The sequence below is a fragment of the Bubalus bubalis genome, chromosome 3, assembly GCF_019923935.1.
Source record: "Bubalus bubalis isolate 160015118507 breed Murrah chromosome 3, NDDB_SH_1, whole genome shotgun sequence".
In the NCBI taxonomy this organism is placed as follows: domain Eukaryota; kingdom Metazoa; phylum Chordata; class Mammalia; order Artiodactyla; family Bovidae; genus Bubalus; species Bubalus bubalis.
This window is the reverse complement of record NC_059159.1, coordinates 74,113,722-74,133,175: the sequence shown is the minus strand read 5'-3', so window position 1 is coordinate 74,133,175 and position 19,454 is coordinate 74,113,722. Positions and strand designations below refer to the sequence as shown.

The window sequence follows — 19,454 nt, the reverse complement described above, 5'->3', positions numbered from 1 at the left end:
TATTTTTTTCTCTGATGCCCTTTTATAAATAACTCTTGGCTTAATTTATTATGCTGCTTTCTGGTCTCCTCGTGAAAATATGCTTCTAGAAACATAAAGTAGGCCTTATAGGGATGCAGTTAACTCATAGTGCCTTTGTGTGAATTAGAGAAAGGACTCCCTTTTGGAGGATATAGCCCCTCACTGCACTGCGTTGGCAAACAACGCAGGCTGGCTCTCAGCCCCAGCTCAAGCTCTCAGGCCCACACATTTGTACAGTGCACACACTTATCAACATACATGCAGCCCTGGGATCTTGAGAGGAAACTGAACAAGTGACTCACAAAGAGCAGAAGCATTTCTTTAGAAAGCAGGGCTCATTTCAGATGTCACAGGCACTGAGCTTCTGGGAGGACTCTATTTGCATTTTCAATGTAGACATGCACATCCTTAGTGATAAAAGAAGACCAAAAAAAAAAAAAAAAGAAGGAAAAAGAAAAGGAAGAAGCTGGCAAGTGCCATGGAAGGGAGAGAATGGTATTTCTGGTTGTAGGGAAAATATCTGTTTTAACATATATTCTCTTTTCATTCTGATTTTTCCTTAAAAACCTTTCCATTAGGCTATGACTTTTGGCACTGCAAGACACGACCCTACTCGAAATACCTCAAGAGCATCATTACAGAGAAGAACGAACAATGCTGAGTACCTGAAGAAGAACAGGAATTCTGGCTAAGATTCTGGTTTTCTGGTTCTTCTTTGTAGACAATGTGTACGTCCAAAGTTTTCATTTCATCATCCTCAAGATCTTTCATTTGAACATTTTCTGCACCTTTATGAAAACAAAACACATCTCATAATCTTTATCTGATTATGATCTTAATGGTGAAAGCCCTACAAAGAGGTCATAAAATTTTAAACTTCCATTATGATTTCTCATAACCATTCCCTCTACCTTTTAAAACAACTAAATGAAATCTTTTTGAATTTGAAATCTTGATTTGAAGTTTGAACTCCAGTGTCATTTAGGACTTTATTATTCAAAGTGTGGAACACGGACCAGCAACTTCTTTAGGAGCTTGTTGGAAATGCAAACTCTTGAGCCCCAACTGAATCAGAAGCTTCATTTTAACGAGATCCCTAGGTGATCCACAATCACACCAAATTAGCACACCTATTAGCAAAAACACTCTTGTCTTCCATTCCTGACCCAACCCAAGACACCAGATGTGTATTTAGACAGATAATTTCTGAAACAATTTATGATCTTAAAGAAGACTCTGAAAGGCTAAGACCAGACACTCAGATGGTTTATCAAACTGAGCTCTTAAAATAATGCTCTGAGAAGATGTTATTAGCTTCAGGAAGCCAAGGGATAGCTCAGCCACTTAATCAAAACAGATTCTTCCTTTCAATCTTGTTCTAGTTTGGTTCCAGATGGATTCTAGACAAGAGAACCACCAGATAGTGTCTAAGATGATTCTATTCTGAAAAGGCAGTGAGTTGTGGAGTTTGAACCTTTAACTCTAGAATTTTCAAGCTATTTCTCTCATCATCTAAACCTGGAGAGTGAGCTCAGACTCTGCCTTTCCCCCAAATACTCTGGGCAGATAGGCTAATTCTGGATGAAAGGGTTTGTCCTGATCCATTTTCAGGGGATATATACAACCCAACTAATTCTGTAGACAAAAAAACCACCTACCTCCCAGAACTCAACTTCACGCTGGCCTCTCACTAGAGATATAGACAAGAGTATTTGAAGGGAAAATGCTTCTGACAGTGTGAAAAGCAGGTAGGAACGCAAGAAGCTCTAAGCAGAACTATGAAGAAGGGCCTATTTTCAGACCCTCACACCCTTCCAAGTATCCTACCTTTCTCTACCATCCACAGTTCGCTGAACTTGCTCTCTTCTTTCTCCAATGCAAGTTTCAAAGTTTTGGGCCAGTTCTCCTTGTCTGATCTGAGAAGGCATTCAACCATTTTCTCTGCACCTGCCATCAGCCCCTTGTTGGAACTTATCTAAGGAAGACAATTGTAGTGGACTGATCAAGTGTTTCAAAAGTTTTCATTTTATGAGTTTTTACTGAAGAAACGTCAATTCAAATACTATCAAATTTAAAATCACTGTATATTCTGGTTCACTAGGTCTCTTTCATGACCGTTCTTGCCCCAGTGCAACTTGATCTTTTAAGATACACTTCCCTTTATCCTTGTCCTCTTACACATGATATCACCAGGTCAAGCCATGTGTTCTTACCTCCTCTGAGATGTTATTATATTAACATCAGCTATATCAGGATAACAAACTACTTCACACCTATTCAAAATATGGGTATACTGGCATAGGCATATTCGGAAGGATATAACAAAATATTAACAAATAGTTTTTTCTGGATAGTGAGACTTACATGGTTCTTATTATTAATCATGATAATTAAAATTCATTGAGCAATTACTATTATGTGCCAGAGATTTATAAGCACTTTACATATATTATCTCATTCAAAGCCTATAAAAATACCTTACTAATAAGGTACCATTAGTATTCCCATTTCATACAGGAAACAGAGACTTAGAGAAACTAAATGTGCCCAAGATCACACCACTAGTAAGTGGATGAGCTTGGATTAACAAAATTGATTTGTGTCCAGAGACTGAATACTTAACCACTGGAGTCCATAACCTTTTTTCTTTTTATTTGCTAAACTGTTTGATTTTATTTAAATTTGTATAAAACATTATTCACAAAAGTAGTAAAGTAATTTTAGCTGAAAATAGGGCAAACCTGAAAAAAATCTGTGACACAAATTGATTACTCAGATGACAAATAAAAGTATCCTTCTAGGTAATTATGCCTTAGATTTGAGGACTTTAGTAGACTTTAATGATCTTGTTCAGTTCTAAAATAACATAGAAAACAGAAGACATTCCTCATGGTCAAATTCTTCCCCCAAATTCAATATTTAATATTAATTAAAATACCTGAATAATTTCTTCACATTCTTGATTAATTAAACATCCAGATATTTCAGGAAGGATATCTTCTGGATTGATTGTGGTTTTAAATTCTGGTTGTAAACGCTTTAAAAGTAATCTATACTCCTCCAATTTTTCAATTTTTTGGAAATCCCAACTTTCAATGGCTTCATAAAGTCCAGAATAACCTGAAGAGTAGGGGGAAAATGGGGCTCTTAGGACACCAACTAAAAAAATATGTTGAGATTAAGATTTAGAAATCACATTTGAATGTATTGTGAGAGAATTGAAAACAACTGTAAATCACTTCCATTATTTATGATCTTTCAAAAAGAAAATTCAATATTCATTTTAGGCACCCCACATTTAAGGTGGAACTAGTGGCAAGAACCTGTCTGCCAATGAAGGCGATGTAAGAGACTTGGGTTCAATCCCTGGGTCAGAAAGATCCCCTGGAGAAGGGAATGGCTACCCACTCCAGTATTCTTGCCTGGAAAATCCCATGGACAGAGGAGCCTGACGGGCTACAGTCCATGGGTCACAAAGAGTTGGACACGACTGAGTGACTAACACTTTCACTGAGAATAAATTTGAGGTCTTATATTTGGTCTTAGTAAGACCTCTTCCTTCCAAGGTACCCCATGGACTTCACCCACAATCTCTGATCTGCCTTTCAATTGAGTCAAACCATCATGCTAAGTATCTTCTCAGTGCAAAGTAGTAAAAAGGGCAAAAAGAAATATAAATGTTAATTCCTGCCCCTCAGGGCCTTACTGCCTACATTATTCCAAGGAAAGAATAGTAAGTACAATGGGAAATTTGAGTGAAAAAATTATTTCCAACTAGAATTATCCAGGAATGCTTGGCTCTAAGTTTCTCTTCAGAGAACCACCAGGCTTGTCTGACTATCAGGCCCACACTCTTTTCACTGGGCTATAAAGACCATATTAGCACATATGACTTAATACCTGGAATATTCCAGTACCTTTGTGGGTGTGTGTCTCCTCTCTCTTGCTCTTCTATCTTCCTGCAAAGATAGCACTATCCTGTATTTGATTTATCACTCTTGATTTCTTGGAATAGTTGTGTGGCATATGCTCAATTCTCTAAAGAATACATGTTTAATTTAAGCTTGTTTGAAATGTTTTAATTTTATTCTTCACTAAATGCAATTTTCTCTGACTTTTTAGAAAGTTTAATATTGCATTTCTAAGTTTCGCCTATGCTGTCATCTGTAGCTATGTTCACACATCTCCACTGCAGGATAATCGACTCTTGTGTGAACATCACAAAATGCATTTATCCATTCTATTTCTGAAGGATACTGGTGTTGCTTCTAGTTTTGTTTCTTTGCTTGCTTGTTTTTGGCATTACCAACTGATTACAGTATGAACATTCTTTGTATGTACATTCTGGAATATATGTGTTAAGAATTTCTCTGGGCATATACTTAATACTGAAACTGCTAGATAGAAGGAGAGTTGTAACTATACGAGCTTATGCCGATTGTTTTTCAAAACAGTTGTAGCATTTACACTCCCTATTGTCATCCTTCAGATTTCCCATTATTAAAAATCCTCTTTGAGCCTTCCCACTCTTGGACTTCCTAGATTTTGCTATTATGTTCCTAATGTACAACTTCCTGATTGCTAATTGGGCTGAGAGTCTTTCCTCATGTGTATTAACCTTTTATGCTTCTTATTCTTTGAAGACTCAGTTCACATCTTTTGCCTTGTAAATATTTTCTTTTTTTTTTAATTGATTTTAAGCCTTTTAAATATATCATGGATACTAATTCTTTGGTGATAATGTAGTTTGAAAATATCCTCCCCCAGTGTGTCACTTGTTTTTTCACTTTCTGTATAGTGTTTTTTGATAAACATATACTTTTAATATCCTCAAATTTATCAATCTAGGTTAATGTTTTAATGTCTTATCTCATAAATCCTGTCATACCCTAAGGTCAGAAAAATGCCCTTCTATATACTGGTCTAAAATAGTTGAGCTTTTGCTATTATGAATTAAGTCTTGAATTCTTTTGACTTATTGTGTGTGTGCAAGTGTATGTATGTACATGGAATGAGGTAAGGAAGACAAGTTTATTTGTATCCACATGGATATGAAAGTTAGGGTTTGCCTGGTTTTTAACATTATCCCATTTTAAATGCCCACTGCAATGTATCAAAAAGTCCCTCCTTTCTGAATAATCTTCTTTTCCCACTGATCTCCAGTACATCAGAGTTCCATAAATATACGAGTCTGACTAAAGGCTCTCCATTGTATCTCATCGGTCAGTTGTTCAATACCAGGACCAGCATCACACTGTATCAATGCCTGTGACTTTTAATAGATCTTGATATCTTAAAAAGGAACCCCCAACCTACTGAATTCTTCCTTAGAAGTATACTGACTATTCTTGGGTCATAATTCTTCAACATACAGTTTAGAATCTGCTTGTCAAGTTCATAAAGAAGCATGCAGGATTTTTATTTAGAATTGTATTGAATGTATAGCTCAGTGTAGGGAGAACTGACACTTCTATGGTCTTCCTCTCCACGTGCATAGGTATATGTCTCCACTTAGCTAGGACTTTTTTTTTTTTGGTTTTGCCACACAGCTTGCAGGATCTCAGTTCCCCAACCAGGGATTGAATCCAGGCCATGACAGTGAAAGAACAGAGTTCTAACCATTCGACCACCAAGGAATTCCCTAGAATTTCTTTATATTTTTTCAAAAACCTTTTGTCATTTTCTCTATTCAGACTCCACACACCTTTGGCTAGATTTATTGCTAAATATAACTTTTTTTACTATTAGAAATGGTATTTTATTTTGGATTACATTTGCCATTTTTCCCAGTGGGTGGAAATACAACTAATTTTTGTATACTGATCTTCTATCCAATAAACATGCTAAACTGTTCCATTAGTTGTAATAACCTTTCTGTAGATTCCTTTGGAAATTTCAAGTATGCAGTTATAGCATCTGCCTGAAAATATTCTTTACATTGCCTCAGATTAAGAGACATAAACTAAATGTGGATACTTATAAATTAATAGAATTTCACCTTTACAGAATCCTTAAACAATCAAGTAATAACTCTGATTTGTGAGTAAAAAGAATGAACTAACCTGCTTGTTGAAGGGCATCCAAAAAGCCGCGGAACCAGCCTTCCTCCTGGAGCTCCAATAGGACCTGGAGGAAAAGTGAGGCAGCCTCCATGGGCCCCTTGTTGTTTTTCTCGGCCTGAATATGCTGCACCACATCTACAAACAGAGGCAAGAGGGACTCATCAAACTGCAGAACTGCTAATCACTGGAAGTAAAACCACTAATCATTGGAAGGGTTGTCAGATCTTCTCAAACAGGGCTGGGGATTCACAGCAATGGAAGGACCTGCAGGAAGGCAGCAAGTTCTCCGTCTTGGTCAATCATACCCATTCTTCACTACCCCCCAACCCTACCCCCAGCCTCTCTGGAAACTTCTCCTAGTCTGTTGTGGAAGTCTGGACACACGTTGGAGGGCAGCCCTTAAGAAAAGGAGTCTCTTAAAGATGTCTGCAAGAGTCTCCCCTTAACAAGTGAGAACTCATGGTAGCACCAGGTTAGGTAGAAAAACCATGGCTTCTTCTAACATTTGAAAGTTTCTTGTTCAAAAGTCTGAATTAATCGCAGGACTAAAAGGGTGTGAGGACAGGACCACTCCTGTCATCAGTGACAATTACAGTGGACACAGCAACCAGAAATTTGGAAAACCCAGCAGTGGTCACAGGACTGGAAAAGGTCAGTTTTCATTCCAATCCCTAAGAAAGGCAATGCCAAAGAATGCTCAAACTACCGCAAAATTGCACTCATACACACTAGTAAAGTAATGCTCAAAATTCTCCAAGCCAGGCTTCAACAGTATGTGAACCGTGAACTTCCAGATGTTCAAGCTGGATTTAGAAAAGACAAAGGAACAAGAGATCAAATTGCCAACATCCGTTGGAACATTGAAAAAGCAAGGGAGTTCCAGAAAAACATTTACTTCTGCTTTATGGATTATGCCAAGGCCTTTGACTATGTGGATCACAACAAACTGTGGAAAATTCTGAAAGAGATGGGAATACCAGACCACCTGATCTGCCTCTTGAGACGTCTGTATGCAGGTCAGGAAGCAACAGTTAGAACTGGACGTGGAACAACAGACTGGTTCCAAATAGGAAAAGGAGTATGTGAAGGCTGCGTATTGTCACACTGCTTATTTAACTTATATGCAGAGAACATCATGAGAAATGCTGGGCTGGATGAAGCACAAGCTGGAATCAAGATTGCCGGGAGAAATATCAATAACTTCAGATATGCAGATGACACCACCCTTATGGCAGAAGGTGAAGAGGAACTAAAAAGCCTCTTGGTGAAAGTGAAAGTGGAGAGTGAAAAAGTTGGCTTAAAGCTCACCATTCAGAAAATGAAGATCATGGCATCTGGTCCCATCATTTCATGGGAAATAGATGGATAAACAGTGACAGACTTTATTTTGGGGGGCTCCAAAATCACTGCAGATGGTGATTGCAGCTGTGAAATTAAAAGACACTTGCTTCATGGAAGAAAAGTTATGACCAACCTAGACAGCATATTAAAAAGCAGAGACATTACTTTGCCAACAAAGGTCCGTCTAGACAAAGCTATGGTTTTTCCAGTAGTCATGTATGAATGTATGAGTTGGACTATAAAGAAGGCTGAGCACCAAAGAATTCATGCTTTGAACTGTGGTGTTGGAGAAGACTCTTGAGAGTCCCTTGGACTGCAAGGAGATCCAACCAGTCAATCCTAAAGGAAATCAGTACTGAATATTCATTGTAAGGACTGATGCTGAAGCTGAAACTCCAATACTTTGGCCACCTGATTCGAAAAACTGACTCATTTGAAAAGACCCTGATGCTGGGAAAGATTGAAGGCAGGAGGAGAAGGGGACGACAGAGAATGGGATGGTTGGATGGCATCACCAACTCGATGGACATGAGTTTGAGTAAGCTCCGGGAGTTGGTGTTGGACAGGGTGGCCTGACATGCTGCAGTCCATGGGGTTGCAAACTGTCACACACGACTGAGTGACTGAACTGAACTGAACAGCAACCAGAGTTAGAATAAACAGAGGTCCTTTCATGGTCCTATTTCCAGACTTTTGCTGCTGCTGCTGTTAAGTCGCTTCAGTCGTGTCCAACTCTGTGCGACCTCATAGACGGCAGCCCACCAGGCTCCCCCGTCCCTGGGGTTCTTCAGGCAAGAACACTGGAGTGGGTTGCCATTTCCTTCTCCAATGCATGAAAGTGAAAAGTGAAAGTGAAGTCGCTCAGTCGTGTCCGACTCTTAGCGACCCCATGGACTGCAGCCCACCAGGCTCCTCCGTCCATGGGATTTTCCAGGCAAGAGTACTGGAGTGGGGTGCCATTGCCTTCTCCGAGGCTTTTGCTCAGACATGTAAAAAAAAATTAGTAAACAGAAATCACAATAGAGTCAGGAGACCAGAAGGGGGCGCTCTCATGCCCTGTGCCCATAGCAGAGCCCAAGAGGAAGAAGTCAGACTTCTTTCCTGGCAAGGACTGAGCCAAGGAAAAGCCAATGACTGTTTACTCCAGCCCCTCCCAGACTCCTTTTCTCCTCTATAAAAGTGTTCTTCCTTTGCCCTGCAGGGACCTGCATGGGGCTGCCATGATTGCAGATTCCAGATTGCAGTTCTCTGCTGATCCTGAAAAAGTCTGTGTTTGCTGGAGAAATATCTGACAGGCTATTTATTTCATGCCCGTAGGAAATATGGTAGAAAAGAAAAAGCAGGAGCTAAAGAAAACACAGTGAGGCCAGGTAACAGACAACTATCCACCAACCAGCTGGTGGTCTTACTGATTTTGCACAGTAACTCCATGTCTGGGCTGATAACCAAACAGTTACCTTCGTATGACCTGACATTTGATAATTTTCCCCACTGTCGAAGCAAAGTGAAATCAGTTGCTCAGTCGTGTCCAACTCTTTGTGACCCCATGGACTGTAGCCTACCACGCTCCTCCATCCAAGGGATTTTCCAGGCAAGAGTACTGGAGTGGGTTGCCATTGCCTTCTCCAGAGGATCTTCCCTACCCAGGGATTGAACCCAGATCTCCTGCATTGTAAGCAGACGCTCTACCATCTGAGCCACCAGGAAAGTCCTATTGCCAGTGGGATGTAAATTCTCAGGAGTAATTCCAATTGTCTGGCAGGTTAACCTCTGTATTCTCAGAGTTTAGAAGACCTAGTACTCAATGTACACTTAACAAAGGTATGCTGAATGAATGTAAGAAGACAGGAAGGAACGCCTCCCTTTTCTGCCAAGGTCTCTGCAACAATAAAACAAACCCTTTTAAAGTATAAAATTTACAGCTTTTAGAGCTGTAAATCCATTACCACTATATAATTTTACTGCCTTTTTATTACTGTAGAAAGAAATCTTATACCCGTTAGCAGTCATTCCCCATTTCCCCCATGGTAAACTATGGATTTGCCTATTTTGGATATTTCATATGAAGGGGATCATAGAGTAGGTGGTCCTCATGGCTGGGTTCTTTCACTTAGCATAATGTTTTCAAGTTCATCCATGTTGTAATCATGTATCATATTTAATCCTTTTCCTTGCTGAATAATATTCCATTGTATGGATATACCAGTTTTATCTATCTATTCATCAGTTAATGGGCATTTAGGTTTATACATTTTGTCGTTCATGAACAGTAATGTTATAAGCATTCATGTACAAGTTTTTGTGTGGCCATATATATTCATTTCTCTTAAGTACATATACTGCTAGGCACAAGATTGCTGGGTCTTAAGGTCACATTCTGAAGCCTGGGGTTAGGATTTAACCAAAAGAGCTGAGAAAACAAGGCAGGGGAGGGATAGAGAATTTAATCAGTGTAACAGAAACAGAAAAAGTGGGCTGGGAAAGCAAAGAGTTTATGTGATAAAATACAAAGAAATGAACAAGAAAGATGTCAACCAACTATATGAGAACAGCTGCCTATGGGGCTGGACTTGAAATAAGACCTCTACGGTATTGATAAATATTGAAATAAGATAATATTATACACAGTATTTTTAAGCTTGCTTTTAAAAAATTATTTCTGGCTGTACTGGTCCTCATTGCCACGTGGGCGGCTCTCTAGTTGCAGAGAGCTGAGGCCACTCTCTAGTTGTGTGGAGGCTTATTGCAGTGGCTTCTTTGGTTGTGGGGCACACTCTGGGCATGCAGGCCTCAGCAGTCACGGCAGGTGGCTCCGCAGTCGTGGCTCTGGGGCCCTAAAGCGCGGGCTCAACAGTCGCGGCGCACGGGCTTAGTTGCTCCGCAGCACGTGGGATCTTCCCGGATCAGGGACTGAGTCCACTTCTCCTGCACTGGCAGGCAATTCTTTACCACTGAGCTACCAGAGAAGCCCTCAAGCTCACTTTTTGAACTTACCTTTTGGCTTTTTTTTATTTTATGAGGAGTTTATTGTCTTTTTTTTTTTTTTTAAGGTTTATTCAGGGAGATACATACTCCACAGAAACTTTTGGTATTTTTATTGTGCTGTATTATAACTATAAATTAAAGTTAATATATATTAAAAAACACTCCCACCCATGCACTCCCATAAGCACACTATGGTTTTCCATCAACGTACTCATCACACTTTATTATGTTCAGTTACCTGACTTCACACATGCACTCTAATCTCAGGGCAGAACCATTCCTATCGATCCTTCATTTCCTAAAAGGATGCTTCCTATTAACTAATATGTGTAGTAATGTGTGTTAATGCTAGCCAGTGCTTGCCTAATGCCTGACACACACCTTAACTGCTAAGTTGCTGGTTATTAAATCAATACACAGTACATGAAAGAATGGGATTCACATCATTGTTAGTGTTTCACTCTTTGGAGGATTTCTAGAAGAGACAGATGTCTTGCTTACATGGCTTACATTCTTCAAGGGCCCCAACTACTCTACAGTCATTAGGATGTTATTTTGTTACTTTTGTCTGAGCATAGCTACAAAGTGGGAGTCCTTCGTGTTGGTGGCATTCTTTCACTCCTCACTCCACAGCACAAAGCTGTGCTTTGGCTGTACACAGCAATTAGCATGCAAGTTACCTGTCTGCTTTAATACAGTTTCAAAAAACTACCTCACATCAGGAAAGTTATGTAGGCGTTTGGAGCACACTCCTTCTTTCATCTCAACTCTTTCCAGGCACCCCCTCCCTTCTCTTCTCCCCAAGGCTCTGCTCACCTCTGGCACAAAGTACCTCAATACAGATCTGTAAAATGGCCATTATCCATCATCATGGGACTCATACGCTGTGGGGAAACACCTGAATTGAAGCCTAAAGCCATTCCTTCCAGTGAGTCTTGCTCCTCTCATAATTTGAAAAGATACATGCACCCCAGTATGTACTGCAGCACCACTTACAGTAGCCAAGACATGGCAGCAACCTAGATGTCCAGTGACAGAGGAATGCATAAAAAAGATATGGTACATACATACAATGGAGAATTACTCAGCCATACAAAAGAATGACACGATGCCATTTGCAGCAACATGGATGCACCTAGAGATTATCATACCAAGTGAACTCAGAGAAAGACAGATATCATATCATATCCCTTATATGTGGAATCTTAAAAATGATACAAATGCACTTACTTACAAAACAGAAATAGACTCACAGACGGTGAAAACAAACTTATGGTTACCAAAGGGGAAAGGTGGGGGAGAGAGATAAATTAAGAGTCTTGGATTAACATACACACACTACTATATACAAAACAGGTAATCTATGGACACCTACTGTATAGCACCTAGAACTCTGCTCAATATTCTGTGATAACCTATATGAGAAAAGAATCTGAAAAAGAATGGTATAGGTATAACTGAATCATTTTGCTGTACATGAAACCAATGCAACACTGTAAATCAACTATACCAATATAAAATAAAAATAAAATTTATAAAAGTTTCCAGTCATTTGCTGATAAGATCCAGATCTGGCAGAGTGAGTCTCAACTTCCTCCGGAGTACAGCACTTTCTTATCATTTGTGTACTTCGGTCCTCACCTGTCTCCACCAACCCCTTGGACTTCAAAGTATTTTAAGGAAGGGCATGTATCTTATTCTGAATCTCTGATGTCAGCGCAAAGACCAACACAGTAGACGGACACAAGTATTAGTAGAAATAAATGAAACGGACAGCGACATGTTTCCCCAGCTTTAAGTCTAAACAAATGTGCAGCTCTAAGCAAGTCATTTCACTTCGCTAGGACTCAGTTTCCCCATGTGGGCTTCCAAGGGCTTCTCAAACTCTTGACAATCCCCAGTCTAAAATATTGCAAAGATCTCGCCACAAACCCGGCGTTAACTGTATTGATTGCAAGACCGGGATGGGGGTTGAGGGGTGGAATAAGAAAGAAATCCTGAACTGTTTTCTTGCACCAAGGGGCAGGCGGCAACCACTCACCGTCCCTAAACCAGGGGGTCATGTAGCTCAGGATGTAGGTAGGGTCCAGGATCTTCCTGACATAGCCGCAGAAGGCGTGCAAATTCCGCCGCTGCTCTGCCGTCATGCCTGCGGCTCCGCTCCCCGCGACCCCCTGCTTCTCCTGCGCTCTGCTCGGCTCCGCAGAGCTCGGCTCCGCTCTGCCTAAATACAGCCGTGAGGCGCGAGAAATTTGCCGAGGTGAGCGCCCAGCGCGGAGGCGGAGCTGCAGGGGAAGCCGGGCTGCGGAGGGAAAATAGAAACTGAAACTGGGGGCGGGGGGCCCCCCAGGCTCCGTAATCAACTTGCGCCGTTTCGGTTTCGTTTCCTCGCCAGCTCGCGGATCCCGAGGGACCCAAGGGGACCCCTGCGAGTTGCTCTTTGGTGTTCACTTCATCTTACTTTCTGTTTGGCTTTTAGAGCCGTAAAGTTTAGATACGGTAAAATGCATAGATGTTAATTTATACTTCTCTGAGTTTGGGGAAATGTATGCGGGTGTAACCACTTTGCCCAGGTTGTCTGGGTCCTGTGGTCTAGTGTCTTAACTTCACAGGACACTGTCACCTGTTTTCCAAAGTGGCCATCCCGTGGGGCCTTCCCACCTGGAGCTGAGAGAGCTGCAGGTGCTGCAAGCCCAGGAAATACACACGCTGGTCACTTTGTTGTTCGCTTGTTTGGTTTGGTTTGGGCTTTTGCCTGGTATGAAATACTGCGCTGTTGTCAAATATATGTAGTCCAAATATCCTCTCCCAGTCCGTGACTTACATCATTCTCTTTAAGGTGTCTTTTGAGCATCAATGTATTTTGGTGAAACCTAATTTACCAGTTTTGTCGTTGTTTACTGCCTTTTGTGTCCTCTTTGGTGAATCTTTGCCTACTAAAGATAATCTGTGTTTTCTTTTAGGGTCTTTGTGTTTTCAGCTTTTACCTTTAGGTTATGGGCGTCTCAAATTAATTTCGTTGTGGGAGGAGGTAGAGGTCAAGCTTTCACTTTTTCCATACTTGTACTTGATTCACACAAACTATTTCCTCAAAAACTTTTCCCTTTGAATAGGCTTGGCACCTTTGTCAAAAAAATCAACTGACTGTGCACTAATTCTAACTTTATTCTGTTCCACTTATCTATCTGTTGATACTGCTTTATGTCTCTTTGTAAAGACTGTATTGGGATTTACCTGGTGGTCCATTGGCTAAAACTCTTGCTCCCAGTGCAGAGGGCCTTGGTGTGATCCCTTGTGGGGAGCTAGATCCCACATGCTGCAACTAAAGATCCTGTGTGCTGCAACTGAGGCCTGATACAGCCAAATAAATTTAAAAATACAAAAGAAAAAAAAAGTACATTGACTGTTCTGGGATCTTTGGATTTTGCTATGAAATTTTCTTGCCTGGAGAATCTCATGGAGAGAGGAGCCTCGCGGGCTGCAGTCCGTAGGGTCGCAAAGAGTCAGACACCTCTGAATGACTTTCATGAAATATTGTTTGCCAATTCCTATTTTTAAAAAAGCATATGGGGATTTTGATCAGAACTACATCAAACCTACAGACGAACTTGAGGAGAAATGACATTTTTAGCAGTATTGAGCCTTCAAATCCATGAACATAAGTTTTCATTTATCTGGGTCTTTAATTGCCCTCAGCATTATTTTATAGTTTTACAAGTACAGATCTTCTAAATATCTATTAAGTTTATTCTTAACTATTACATTCTTTGATGCTTCTGTAAATTGAATTGTTTTTCATGTGTCATTTTCAAATTTTTTGTTGCTGGTATATAGAATTTACTAATTCACTTGTATTATGCAATTCACTAATTCACTTATTAGCTCTAGAGAGTTACTGTTCTGTAGAGTCCTTAAAATTTTGTATGTAAACAGTATGCCATTTGGGAATACAGGGTTTTATTTCTTTTCCAATCTTTATGCCTTTTATTTTGCTTCTTTCCCAAATGGCACCTCCTAAGGCAATGGCACCCCACTCCAGTATTCTTGCCTGGAAAATCCCATGGGCGGAGGAGCCTGGTAGGCTGCAGTCCATGGGATTGCTAAGAGTTGGACACGACTGAGTGACTTCACTTATACTTTTCACTTTCACTTTTCACTTTCACTTTTCACTTTCATGCATTGGAGAAGGAAATGGCAACCCACTCCAGTGTTCTTGCCTGGAGAATCCCAGAGATGGGGGAGCCTGGTGGGCTGCTGTCTATGGGGTCACACAGAGTCGGACACAACTGATGTGACTTAGCAGCAGCAGGGGCATGGCTTCAGAAGAAAGCCGAATAAAACTGGTGAGTTGATACCCTTACCTTATTACTAATCTCAGCAGGGAAATAATGTTCACTTTAATTACAAACTCTGTAACAGAGAATAACAAACCTGATTCCATACTGAATCCATTCCTTTAGCTCTAACTTGTGTGGTCTGTTGCCTGTGCTTAGTCACACTGACTGCACCAAGGGCTCCTCAAACTCAAGAGAATGCTGCCTGGAGCCTGAAATATACAGGATAGTCCATTCTCAAGACTCCGATCTTTAGAGGTGTAACACCTTTCCATTCATGGAGAGAGAAAAATTTGAAAGCAGAGCATAATATTTGTCTTGTCGGAGGTTTGTAGGAACATTATGCCAGACCTAGGTCAACAGCAGTAAGAACAAAGGATTCCAATGCCAAGAAGTTTGCAACAACCAGCCACACCAGCCCTTTTAATATAAAAGAAGTGAAGTCACTCAGTTGTGTCCGACTCTTTGTGACCCCATGGACTCTAGCCTACCATGCTCCTCTGTCCATAGGATTTCCCAGGCAAGAGTACTGGAGTGGGTTGCCATTTCCTTCTCCAGGGGATCTTCCTGACCCAGGGATCGAACCTGGGTCTCCTGCAGTGTAGGCAGATGCTTTACCATCTGCACCACCAGGGAAGTCATAATATAAAAGAAGGCTTGGTTTTAACATTTGAAAGATGGTTCCTTAGGACACTAGTCCACCATCTTCTTGGTCTGTTGGCTTTCCAAACAAAGTCATTATTCCCTGCCCCAGCAACTTGTCTCTGAATTTATTGGCCAGTCATACAGAGAGTGGTACAAGCTTGGACTCAGTAAACAGGTTGGCTATTGGTTTTTCCTAGAGGCCCTTTATCATGTTTTCTTCATTTCTGCTTTGCTCAGAGTTATTTTTTAATCATGAATAGGTGTCAAATTTCTCAACTTTTTAATATCTATTGAGGTGATCATATATTGTTAATATGCTGAATTTCATTTATTGATTTTTTAATATTAAATCAACCTAGAACTCTCAGGATAAATCACATTTGATCATGAAGTAGCACCCTTTTAAAAATATATTTTTGGATTCAGTTTGCTAATATTTTGTATCTATGGTCATATATTTGTATCTATGGTCATACATTTTCTTGTAATTTTAGGCTTATGCTGACCTTATAAAACAAAAGTTTGTGTAAGACAGGTATTGTTCCTTCCTTAAATATTTAACAGAATACACCAGTGAAGGCACTTGGGATTGGAGTTTTGTTTGAAGATTCTTTTATTATTAATTTATTTTCATTGAAGGATAATTGCTTTACAGAATTTTGTTGTTTTCTGTTAAACCTCAACATGAATAGGTACACATATATTCCCTCCCTTTTGAACCTCTCTCCCATCTCCCACCCCTCTAGACTGATACATGAAGATTCTTCATAACAGTTCAGTTTCTTTACTGGATATAAGGCCATTCTAATTTGTTGTTGTTGTTGTTGTTGTTGTTGTTTAGTTGTTAAGCTGTGTCTGACTCTTTTGTGACCCCATGGACAGAAGTCCACCAGGCTCTTCTGTCTATGGGATTTTCCAGGCAAGAATACTATAGCGGGTTGCCATTTTCTTCTCCATGGGATCTTCCAGACCCAGGGATTGAACACTCATCTCCTGCACTGGCAGGCGGATTCTTTACCACTGAGCCACCTGGGAAGCCCTAATTTTTTACCTGACGTCAAATCAGTTTTGGTTAAGTTGTGCTTATTAAGGAATTTGGCCATTTCCTCTAAATCATTAAATTTGTTGGTATAAAGCTATTCATGAAATTCTTCATTATCTTTTTACCTTAGAAAAATCAGTCTTGTAGAATCTAAAATATGACACTAATGACTTATCTGCAAAACAGAAACAGATTCACAGACATAGAGAATAAAGACTTGTGGTTGCCAAGAAGGAGCGGGGTGGCGGAGCGATGAACTGAGAGTTTGGGAGCAGCAGATGCAAACTATTATACATATGATGAATAAACAAGGTCCTACTGTATAGCACTGGGAACTATATTCAATATCCTGTAATAAACGATAATGGAAAGGAATGTGAAAAAGAATATATATATGTATAACTGAATCACTTTGCTGTATAGCAGAAATTAACCCATTGCAAATCAAATATACATCAATTAAAAAAATCAGCCTTGCCAGGAATTTACCAACTCTGTTTTTTCAAAAACTAACTTTGGCTTTGATAGCTTCATTGTTATTCTATTTTCTGTTTCATTGATTTCTGCTCTAATCATTATTTTCTCCTACATCCACTGGGTTTAATTTGCTCTTCTTTTACTAGTTTGATAAATTAGAAGTTTAAATCACAATTTTATACATTTTTCTTTCCTAATAAAAGATATTTAAGGCTATAAATTTTCCTTTCCTCAGCTGAGAAGTTTTAAAATCCCATCAGTTTGATAGATTTTATTTTCAACATCATTCCATTTGAAACAGCTTCTAATATGCCTGTGATTTCTTCTTTAACCTATGAGTTAACTAGAAGTATGCTGTTTATTTTTCAAATATTGGGAATTTCCCAAATAGCTTGATGTTATTGACTTCCAATTTTAAACGGTTGTGATCCAAAAGCATATGTTGTACGATTTCAATCTTTTGGAATTTATTGGAATTTGCTTCATGACCCAGCATATAGACTATCTTGATATACCTTTCAGATATACTTAAGAAGAATGTGTATGCTATAGCTCTTGAGTAGAAGATTTGATAAATTTCAATTATGTCAGGCTGGTTTACAAGCGTGGTTCCAGTCTCCTATACCCTTACTATTCATAGCTCTGCTTACTTGTTGCATCAGGCACTGAGGGGGTAAAGTCTGCAGGTATGACTGCTGGTTTGTCCATGTCTCCCTTTTGTTCCATCAATTTTTACTTCATAACTTCTGTAGCTCTGTTATTAGATGCATACACATTTAGAATTGCTGTTTTCCTAATAAATTATGTCTTTATGAAATGTCTTTTTGTCTATATTGATACTTGTTATATCAAAGTCTACTTCATGTGTTATTACAGAACCTGTAACAGCTTTCTTATGCTTACTGTTTGCGTGGTATATCATTTTCCATCCTATTATTTTCACCTTCTCCGTTAATATGTACAGTGTACCTTTAGTATACAGTTTATAGTTAGGTGCTCCTTTTTTATCCAGTCTGACAATCTCTGCCTTTTAATTGGAACATTAAATCTATTTATATTTAGTCACTTTATTGGTTTAAAACTGCAATTTTGCTGTTTGTTGCACCTGATTTTGTTAGCTATGAATTGTTTTCTTTTTAGTTTTGTCCCTGTGTGTTTGTGTGTGTGTATATATATATGTATGAGCAACCATATATAGTGGTTGCTCTATTGATTACAATGTGCATCTTTAACTGATCAGTCTACTTATAATTAATACTATACCATATCAAGTAAAAATATAAGATCCTTGCAACCATCCATCCCAGCCCATCATTTTATTGTCCTAATTTTTACTTTTTTATGCATTATAAACCACATAATACAATGCTATAAGCTTTATTGTAAAAAGTCAGTTGTCTTTTAAATAAAATGAGAAAATTATTTTCTTATTTTCCCATTTACAATTTCTAGTGTTATTCATTCCCATTTGTAGATAATGGTTTTTTCCCATCTGATGTCATTTCTTCTGGTTCCTCCAATATGTTGTTTAGGCTTCCAATGAATTTATCATTTTTAATATTGTTTTGAAGAGTTCTAAGATTTCCACTGCTTTTTTCTTCTTTCAGTTTCTCAGCTGAGAAACTCTATGTTCATCACTATGGCTGTCTTTTAAGTTCATGTATATATTTCTAATTATATCTTTAGAATCTTTGCTAATTCCACCATGTGGATTATCTCACAGTATGTGGTTGGGTTTTTTCTTTCTCTTTACTTTTTTGGCTATGCTACACAGCATGTGGGATCTTAGTTCCTTGGCCAGGGGTCAAACCTGCACACCTGCATCGGAAGCACCGAGTCTTAACAACTGGACCACAGGGAGGTGCCCCACTATGGTTTTGTAACTTTTTTCTCTTGACTATGGATTCCCTCACACGTTTAATAATCTTTTATTTCACACTGGACATCACAGATATGCCGTAGAATCTCTGGATTCTGTTATTTTACTTTGGGGAGTGTTGCTTTTTGTCTAATATACTAACTTACCAGCTCTTAATTTTGAAATCATAGAGGCCTTGTTTCATAGTTCTGGTGGGTTTCACACATCTGTTAAAGGTTTGCCTTTATGCAAGGTGATTCCCTTATTTGGGGATACAGTCTTTTCTGTTCAGGTGTGGTACTGAGGGGTTTCAGTGAAAAGCCCTACATGTTTCCACTGCCTTTCCAAGTTGGTGAAACTCAGACTCCAAATTCTGCCTTCCCTTTCCAGCTACCTTGTTGAGCTTTTCCAGCCTTCCAGCCGTTGCTTACCTGGGCCCTTGGATTCTCCCCTCCATGGAAGGATTTGAGTGAACGTTATATACAAATTCTAGGGGTCCCTCTGTTTCCTTTCAGAAATTTCCCCCTCAGTATCATCACTGAAGCCCCAGGGTTCAGCTTCTAATTCAATGACTGCTTGTCATTGAATTCAGTGACTCTCTGCTTGTGTTCAAACTGAAGAAGGACTAGTGAGAACCCTCAGAAGAAAAGCCAAATAAATGCAGTTCTCATGCAGTACAGTTCCTGTCT

General features: G+C 39.5%; 1 protein-coding gene across 1 annotated transcript in view; it reads right to left on the bottom strand.

Annotated features, from left to right (window-relative positions):
- DDX58 (DExD/H-box helicase 58) overlaps positions 1 to 12,693 on the bottom strand; it is a 45,014-nt gene extending 32,321 nt beyond the window's left edge. The window contains exons 1-5 of the mRNA XM_006060270.3: positions 12,451 to 12,693; positions 6,084 to 6,218; positions 2,960 to 3,141; positions 1,849 to 1,996; positions 687 to 809 (exon numbers count right to left, since the gene is read on the bottom strand). Of these exons, the coding sequence (XP_006060332.2) occupies positions 687 to 809; positions 1,849 to 1,996; positions 2,960 to 3,141; positions 6,084 to 6,218; positions 12,451 to 12,556 (694 nt within the window). The 5' untranslated portion in view covers positions 12,557 to 12,693. The remainder of the gene's footprint in view (positions 1 to 686; positions 810 to 1,848; positions 1,997 to 2,959; positions 3,142 to 6,083; positions 6,219 to 12,450) is intronic.
- Positions 12,694 to 19,454: the final 6,761 nt, after the last annotated feature.